Genomic DNA, 9,722 nt, shown 5'->3' with positions numbered 1-9,722 from the left:
TGTGCAATTATGCTATAAAAATCCCCTTCAGCCAATGTTTCCAATTATATCAATTTTCTTTCTTCCTATTTACATTACCTTGAAAGTGTAAAAATCATCTGAAGAAACAAATAAGTTACAGTCAACTTATACCATGACATTTAGAAAGTAAGTCAACACCTGGGAAACCATATTCTTTAATAACAGTCAAGAACCAAAAAGGGGAGATGGAGTAACATGTCAGGAGTCATGGATGAAGGACAACTTATTTCTCTGTAACTGACACATCCTAATTATTCTTTACGGAACACTGAAGTGTACAAAATAATTGAGAGCATTTAATAAGAATGAGGCCGAGTTGACTTGAAAGCTTAACATAAAAAGCTCACTGAGGGTATTACTACATACTGCTACCACTTGTATTTACTTTTGAAATAAATACCTATCAATGAAAATACTGTATTCTGTGCAGCTGAACTTGTATTTATCTTTGAAATAAAATCTCTCTTGCTAAACAAAGACACTCCCAGCTTTGTTCAAGCATGTTCCTCTCATAAAACTGATAATCTCATTTATTTTATACTTTCCTACTGCAAGAAGAAAGAACTGTCCAGAAATTGTCAGGAATTCACAGAAGGTTTGGAATGCCAAATTTAATTTCCCATATAATAATTATGTGCCAGAGCACTGTGCTAGTCAGTAATATAACTCAGACATGATGGATATGAAACAGATATACTAAAAAAAAAAAAAAAAAAAAAAAAAACATATTGTGGGGGGAGCAGAATGAGGTTGATTATGATATATGGAAGTTACATAGAAAAAATAATACTGTGCCAAGGCAGATGAGTTTTTATCAGATGATCTTGAATCTCACATTGCTCTCTACTCCCTCTCCTACCTCATCCCCCATTCCCTGCCAACAACAATGAAAAGTTAGAGTAATCTCACTTCCCTCTGCTACACAAAACATTTCCCAGCTCAGAACAGCGATGCACCATCAGGAAATTAGCAGCTGCGGGCCATACACTGGAGTAGAGAAAATCATAAATCTTATCAATTACAATGATCTTCATATTTACAAATTAAGTATTTCATAGTTAATACCATTGATAGAGTTGCACTTAAGAGGTTTATTTCAGTAATTGCAGGAAAAAATCCTGTTAACTACCACTTCGATTTTTGACACAGGAAATTCCCTTGCTGTAATGAGTTAACATGGAATTTAGATGATGTAGGATAGAAAAGTAAATCAGTAAGCAGCAACAGAACTAGACAGGAAGACAATCTTTTTTTGCTACTTATGCTCTGGTTCATTAATATGTGCCTTTCTGTCTCAAGGAAAAAAGAGTTTAAATAGTCACACTTAATCAGTTATGCTTGCCAGAATGAGATTTAGAGACGCTCCCTTTTTAATATCTAAACTTCCTCCAAAGTACATCTTCCATTAAGATAAACATTTATGCGATAATGATTAGCAGTTTATTTCTAACTTTCTAATCAGGAAAACTTTTAAATGATTATGTCTATTTTTTCTAATAAATCAGTTTTTCTAAAGTCTTATTTTTTGTACATTACACAAGAGTGAACAATTCTTAAGAAAAATTTTAGGAACATTTGAAAAGAAAAATATATTATGCCCATTAGGTTTTATCCTCAGATCCTGATAAGTGGTTATATTGCATAAAATTGAATAAATCTCTAGGAGAAAATTCCAGTTAGCAATTCAAATAGCGAAATGTCCCATACACAGATTCATTCAAAATTTCATATTAGATGTATTACACATGCAAAATAAAACATTATTGCAAAGTTTTAAAATTCACAAACATGCTTTGAAAAATTTTATTTCATTTAAATACAATGTTCATTTAAATATTCCTCCACAATTATATTTTTAAAAATTGTGTATAAATACAAAAGAACAATGAGAAATATCACAGGAACCAATATCAGCTCCATCATTTCTTACTTTTTTTGAACTACATAATAAAATAAAACATAGGTCCTTTGAAAAACAGAGACTCAGGGTTAATAATTTAATTACCCTTAAGATAAAGATATTTAAAGTCTTCATATAATGAAATTCTCAGTTCTGAGAATTGATGGGAATAAACGGGCTAGTTTTCCTATCATAGGGAATTGTTTGAAATGATAAATACTGGTCAGGGCCAACAGATTTACCAAAAATATTTTTTTCTTAAAGCAGAAATGACACAGATTACTACAAGATACTTGGCCTTGACAATTCTACCACAGGAATTTATTTTTAAAATTTAAGTATAATTTAGAAGACTAGGTTAGCAGGTACCGGTCATAGCTAAAGCTCCCTTCTTCAGCAAACTGGAGTTTTATATTCTGGTCCCCAGGGTCTTGGTGGGAGTTGCAGAATTCTCTAATTCTGAAAATGGTTTGTTTCTACCTAAATGATACAGGATTTGCAGGGTCACAAATTTAGGAAGAAGATGAGTAGAGATGTTTAGAGTGAAGAAGATTAGGAACCTGGCTTAGCACTGAGAATCAAAATTAAAACATAAAAATATCACTTGAAGGACTGAACATTGTATTTACACCAATTATAATACCTCAGGGTTTTATTTATCAAAGACAGGGCTGAAAAATTGAAAAAGAGAGAGTGGTTATGTCTTTCTGAATACAAGGACTCTGACAATATGCTATCTATGCTTTCTTATCAGCAAATTTCATGGTGTTTTCTTTTAGATAAAGTTGAGTGAGATGCACTGCTTGCGTCAGCAATAAGAACTCATGTCCTAACAAGGCCTTTATTAGTGCAAATTCTTTGACTATTTATAAGAGTATGTGATAACTGCATTTAAAAGCAACCTAAGGAGTTCCCACTGTGACTCAGCAGGTTAAGAACCTGACAGTCTCTGTGAGGATGCAGGTTCCATCCCTGGCCTCGCTCAGTGGGTTAAGGATCCAGTGTTGCCACAAACTGTGCTTACAGATGTGGCTCAGATCCAGCATTGCTGTGGCTGTGGTGTGAGCCTCAGCTGCAGCTCCAATTTGACCTCTGGCGTGGAAACTTCCATATACCACAGGTGTGGCCATAAAAAGAAAAAAAAAATGCAGTCTAAGAAGGAATGTATTACATGTGAAACTGTCTTAATATTTTTATTCTACTTTGCAGAATATCTAGAAAATAACTCAGCAATAGACCTGTCTTAATCACAGAATTTAAAATAAAGTTTACCTTCATTAGGAATAGCAAAACAAAAAACTATCCACTTTGTAAATTTCAATAGGAGTACTATAATCAAGCACTTATTAGATTTCCTTTTGTTACTTAATCAGCAAAATTAATTAGGTAGGTAGGAAATGTTACATTTTAAACAGTTCTTTAAAATATACTTTCACTGGTAACTATTTTATACATTTTTACAAAATAAAACCTATAAACATTCCTTCATATACACATTAGCAATCAACAAATAGTGGAAATACCTTTTTCATATGTAAACATTTTTAAAGAAATATTTACAAGAGAAGACAATAGTTTTCCCATCCAAAGATAAAGATTTCTGAGATCCCTTTTATTCAACAGATATTCTTCTCATTTTTTCAGCTAATTCTTTTCTCACTTCAATATGTTTTTCCAAATTTTGTACTTCATGTGGAAGATTGATGTCCCAAATAGACAGGCAAGACTCTATCTCTAGAAAATTAAAAAACAAACTGTGTTTCAAAAATCTGCCATAAGGCATTTTTGTTTTATTTTAATTTTGTTAATTCCTAGTTACTTGTCTTGGACAAATGTATATATAAATACGACTATAAATAATGTACTAAATTATGGCCATTTATAAGAAATTGTATTTGGAAACATGTTTAAAATACATTAAAGAACTACAGAATTTTAAAAAGTGTGGATCTTTAATAATCTATTAATATTTCATTTTCTGAAAGAAATAAAGCTTTTCCAAACACTGTTCAAAATCAGATTTAATACGGAATTCCTGTTGGGGCTCGGCGGCTTAAGAACCCAAATAGTATCCACAAGGATGTGGATTTGATAGCTGGCCTCACTCAGGGGGTTAATTAAGGATCCAGCATTGCCACAAGGTGCAGTGTATGTCACAGATGTGGCCTGGATCCACTGTTGCTGTGGCTGTGGCATAGCTCTGATTCAACCCCTGGCAGGGAACTTCCATATGTCTCAGGTATGGCCATAAAAACAACAACAACAACAAAAATTAAAATAAATAAATTGTTAATACTATAAAGAAGCACCAATTTGAAATGCTTGAAGCTTTACAAAATATGTAATATTTACTATAAATGTATAAACACACAATATGTTATAATCATTCACGTTATTGTCCTCTGTTTGGAATACAGCAAATCTATTGAACGTTACCTTTTTGGTGTTGAATACCTTCAGCACTTTTCCGGTTATACCCCAAAACCAGCATGACATTTTTAAGGCTTCCTTTATCAAAAAATAAAAGTTTTCTGTTAAAACAATGTAATAATTTGAACTTTAAAGAGTACAACTATTCATATTTTAAGACCAAAAAAAAAAAAAAAAACCCAGAACTTAACAACTCTACTATTTAAGAGATCCCTCGACTATATTGAATTAAAAAATACTCTCCAAGATGACCAGTAATTTTTTAAAGCTAGAAAATACTATAATTATTATTTGTGTGAATCTGAGAAAAGAGTTTAACCTTTCTGAAAAATAGGTTCAACTCCACCCAAAGTTACATGTTAAAGAGGCAGTGTGTTTAAAAGTGCTTTGGATACTATAATGCACTTGTCAAAAGTGAAGTATGCGGATTCAAATGTACTAGGTCCTTGGTTAGACGCTGGGAATAAAGAGGAACAAATATGAGCAGACCCAACCCAAGTGGAGTTTATGGTCTAGTGAGGAGATTAGTTCCTAATTAGTAACTAAATTAACTAGGCACAAAATGAAACAGCACACCCAAAACCTTGAGAGAGGGTGAAGCAGAGAATTTAAGAGACACTGAACTTTCTTCTAGACCAGGAAGAGCAGAAAGGAATATGGCAAATGACAGAGGCTAGAGAGCGGGTGAAGCCAGATCACCTTGTAGATATGTTTAAATTATTAAGAAAAACTATTAAACCCATTGAAATCCCACCATAGCATTAGTAATGAACAGCCATTTGGGTCCTAAATCACACACAAATTGAATTGGAGGAAAACTACAACCTTGGTGAATAAGGCTAAGGAGATAACCTGCTAGGACCTACTACAGAGCTGGCATGGCTGTATGTCCTGGTGGGCACCAACCACTTAACAGCACCTAATTCTAGCTCCTTCTGTGCAGTTTGGACATCCAGTCATGGAGAATGGGTGAGGCTGAGGAGAAACAATTGTTCCTATATATTCCTGTAAAAGGAATTTACCATTCTTTTCATCCTGTCAAACATTTTATTTCTCATTTGCTGACGTTACATAACTCTGGTGTTGTGGAACTTAACCCCATTTTTGTGATCAAGTCTGTACATATACTAAGTCTATTCCCTAAAGCAAAGAATTAGTCAAAAGAAAATAATTAAATGTGAATATCCTGTATTATCATGATTTCTTTATATTTAAATAGAAAAGTAGCAGCAAGAAAAGGCATAAAAGCTGGAGTAAAACATGATTCGTCAATATTTGTAAATTGTGAGGTTCAGCATATATTGCTGCAAGAATATAAATTTGTTTATAGATTAAAAAACCAAACAGGATTCTTTAACAAGGATAAGAAGCTTAAACTATGGTCACAATAGACATCTGCTTTAACGTCTTTGATCAGAAAGTTAAAAAATACTCAACATTATGTATTTTTGCCTTAGTTAAAAAGAAAAAGAGAGAAAATTGGGCCGAATTTAGCATTTACTTATAATAATCTGCTTCTCTCATGGGGTTAAAGACATGGACCACCTCCATGTTTTTAAGGGCCCTATTCAAAATTTATCCCACAAAATTTGAACTTCTGAGAGCCTTCATATGACATTGGAAAGTGAAAACTTAAATTTAAAATAAAATTTTGAGAGTCTTAGAGAATATGAAAAAAAAAGGTCTAAAGGAAAGAAACATGCCTAACTGTGTGGTCATCATGGCTCTGACAGAATCGCAGAAGTTGTGAATTATACGCATAATTCGACGAGTTGAAAGATCAAGGAGTAAGATATGGCCTCCACCAGTTCCTATCCAGAGAGCAGTGTTCTTCTGGAGGCAGAGAGTTTTCACTCTCCCAGAATAAGACAGTTTGTGTTTCAATTCCTTGTTTGCTTTGGCCAGTTCCTCCCTAAAATCATAAAGAAAGTATGCATTAATATTTTCAAAAATAAGGAGGTAAAATAAATGTGTCTCTCTCTCTAGAGACACATACACATAACACATATATATAACATTTAAAATTACGAACATATGACAATATACATTACATACCAACAAAATTGTACAAAATTAATTTTGCTAAATATAGAATGCCAAAGATCCATGTTTTCTACTTGAAGCATAAATTATCAAATATAACACAACAACTGCCTTTTCAAGAAATTATAAGACAGATACAATTTTATAAATAACAAGCCTATATAATCCAGAAAAAAATAAATAAATTTGCCCAAAATGAAGGGGGGAAAAAGTTAGTTTCCAAAGCTTTCCATGAAGTTCAAAAGTTATAAAGGAAAATAAAATTATGGTCATCTACACGTAAAAGATATGATTAGAGGCATTCCTGCTGTGGTGCAGTAGGTTAAGAATCTGACTGCAGTGGCTTAGATCACTGTGGAGGCGTGGATTCAATCCCTGGCCCAGTGCAGTGGATTAAAGATCCAGCATTGCTGCAGCTGTGGCGTAGGCTGAAGCTGGGGCTCAGATTCAATCCCTGGCCAGGGAAATTCCATATGCTGTTGGTGTAGCCATAAATTAAAAAAAAAAAAAGATATGAATACAAACCACTAAATTTTTCCCTGAACTAATGAATAATTCATGACAAAAATGAGATATACAGAAATGAGAGAATCCTAATAATTTTAGAACTTCAGGAAGTAAGGGACCCTTTACCAGGAAGAATTGTCAGCTCTTCTGAACCTAAGTCTCTTCACCATCTAGAGAAAAACTTAGAAGATTCTAGGAAAGTAAAGTTTGAAATCTCATTTTATGAATATATGGTATATAATGAACTGTTCTCCAAGGGTTAAGAAAATCTATACAGTAAAACCAAGACAAAACAAAGCTATGAAGAAGCTAGCAAATATGGCTGGCAATGGTCTTGTGTCCCAGCAGCAGCAGCACACAAGGGATCTGTCTGATGTGAAGTCTCAGACACGCTGGATTCCACTAAGCACTGCACTCTCAGCTGGAGTCTTGAACATCCCTTCTTAGCTCACTGATCAATCCAGTAGGCTTTTTCACCCATATTTTATATTGTTCCATGACTTTTTCGTTCTTTCTTGAAGAAATCATATCTACTACATTCTTTTTATTAGAGTTGATTTATAGCATTGTGTCAATTTCTGCTGTACAGCATAATGACCCAGTCATATATACATATACACATGTATATGCATATGCACATTCTTTTATCTCATACTATCCCATCATGTTCAATCCCAAGAGACTGGATATAGTTCCCTGTGCTATATAGTAAGACCTCGTTGCTCATTCATTCTAAATGTAATAGTTTACATCTAACAACCCCAAACTCCCCATCTATCCCACTTCCTCCCCCTTACCCCTTGGCAACCAAAAATCTGTTCTCCATATCTGTGAGTCTGTTTCTGTTTGGCAAATAGGTTCATTTGTGCCATATTTTAGATTCCAATAACGAAATTTGCTGGATACCAACAGATGGTGCCAAGAAGCAGCAACAATTTTGTTTCTGAGGATTTTTTTTTTAATTTTTTTCTATTTATAAGTAGAAAGGAAGAAAAACTCCTCCCTCTGTGAAATCTGAAGTGTAAAGACAGCTCCTATAGGCATGAAATAAAGAACCAATGGCACTGTACCTACATTCAACAACATATTGTACACTTAATTTGTTAAGCGGGTAGGTTTCATGGTTTCATGTTGTATTCTTTTCACAACAAAACAAAATTTCAAGAAAAAAATTAATTTACTTTAAAAAGTGCACACAGTCTATTAGTTCACAGAGTTTTTCAGTCTTCTTGTCACGAACTTCCACAAAAGGGCTATTTTTCTTAGCAATGTAAAGAGCTGTGTCTACCACCACTGCTATGATGTTGGAGTCACTGAAAGATGCATAAGAAAACCTAGGGGGAAACAAAAGAATATCAGCACCATTCATTTTTCTACTATTTCAAAATGTAATACAAACTTGCATTAGTTTTTAATGCACGTAAAGGATTAACACTCTTTGAAAGAAACAGGCTAGTGTGTTTGGCAATTATTTCACATTATCCTCTAGCCCTTCTGAACAGAATATGTTGTTATTTCACTTCATTTTAGTTACTTAATATTTTTCCCTTGATAATAAAATAAAGATAACTAAAGTTTCTCATTTTTATTTTAATTTCAGTTTTATCTGGTTCTTAATAGAATTTTATATTGTCCAAATATGCAAAGTATCTTGATTTCTTTAAAAAAAATCACAATATCTGTAACTTTATGATAGTTCAATAAAATCCTTATTATCAAGAATGACTGGGAAGTTAAAAGGTTAGCCATTTATATCTAGAGTTATAAAAGATAACACGTTAAAATCAACTTTAGTGGCAGAGTCTTCAAATATCAAAGGATATTTTTGCATCAACACAAGCCAGTCAAGGTATGGAAAAAAAAATCCACATCTTCATCCAAACATAAATAGAACATAAATTGTAATTTTCCCCCTTTGAAAATAAAGGGAAATGACAAGACATTTTTAAACATCTATCTTCCAATCTAGGACATTTGACATTTTACACATTTTGCAAATGGACTGGCTACCCAAGCCTACATCTGCTTGGCAAACCCCTAGTTAGCCTTTGAGGCTTAACCTAAATGTCAGCTCCTCTGGAATTCTTCCTGACCTATTGAAATAGACCAACCATTCTCTTTCCCCCAACTGGTGTAGCTGTAGTATTATAGACCTTAATAGATATAAATTTGTATTTATTACTGTGCACTTGACACTAGACTGTCCCTTTACATATCTGCTTAACAGGAAAAAGTTGGATGCAACCGGAGACAATTTCTGAGAAGCAGCAAATATTTCCAAAGTGTCTATGAAACTGGGTCCTAATCTCCTTTGGGAAAGGAACAGCTTCGAGGGCTGGTATTTATGGGAATTCTCTCTAGTAAAGCAGCTACCCTCCAAATCTTAAATGGAATTTGAGGGCGTTAACTGATACTATGACCTCATAACATGTTCTATGAAATAAAATAATCAGGGACCCTCTCTTCCTAAATATTTTCAGCCTTACACAGGTTGGTTAAAAAGAGAAATTACGGAATGAGAATAAGTTCATCCAAATATTTGCCAAATGCTAGGAAGTAAACCTATGAACACAACAGAAGATCCTCATGCATGAAAATTTATATAGCAGTGTATCTGAACCCTGACTGCACTTTATACAACACACACACACACATACTTCAATGTGTGTCACTGAGGCCCAGGACCCACCCCAGGCTTAATTCATCCACTTTAATTAGTCTGAGGTAGGTCCCCAGCATCAGATTATTTTCAGCTACCTAGTTTTTTTTTTTCTTTCTTTTACAATATTGTCAAAATTTATTTTCAGAAATAAAGCAAAGC

General features: G+C 33.7%; 1 protein-coding gene across 1 annotated transcript in view; it reads right to left on the bottom strand.

The window, feature by feature from the left end:
- LRRK2 (leucine rich repeat kinase 2) overlaps positions 1,811-9,722 on the bottom strand; it is a 145,492-nt gene continuing 137,580 nt past the window's right edge. The window contains 4 exon segments of the mRNA NM_001113437.2: positions 1,811-3,655; positions 4,358-4,429; positions 6,055-6,263; positions 8,083-8,235. Coding sequence (NP_001106908.2) covers positions 3,534-3,655; positions 4,358-4,429; positions 6,055-6,263; positions 8,083-8,235 — 556 coding nt within the window. The 3' untranslated portion in view covers positions 1,811-3,533.

This window comes from Sus scrofa, chromosome 5, assembly GCF_000003025.6.
Source record: "Sus scrofa isolate TJ Tabasco breed Duroc chromosome 5, Sscrofa11.1, whole genome shotgun sequence".
NCBI classification, from domain to species: Eukaryota; Metazoa; Chordata; class Mammalia; order Artiodactyla; family Suidae; genus Sus; species Sus scrofa.
The sequence above is the reverse complement of the archived record's forward strand: the minus strand, read 5'-3'. Positions and strand labels throughout refer to the sequence as shown.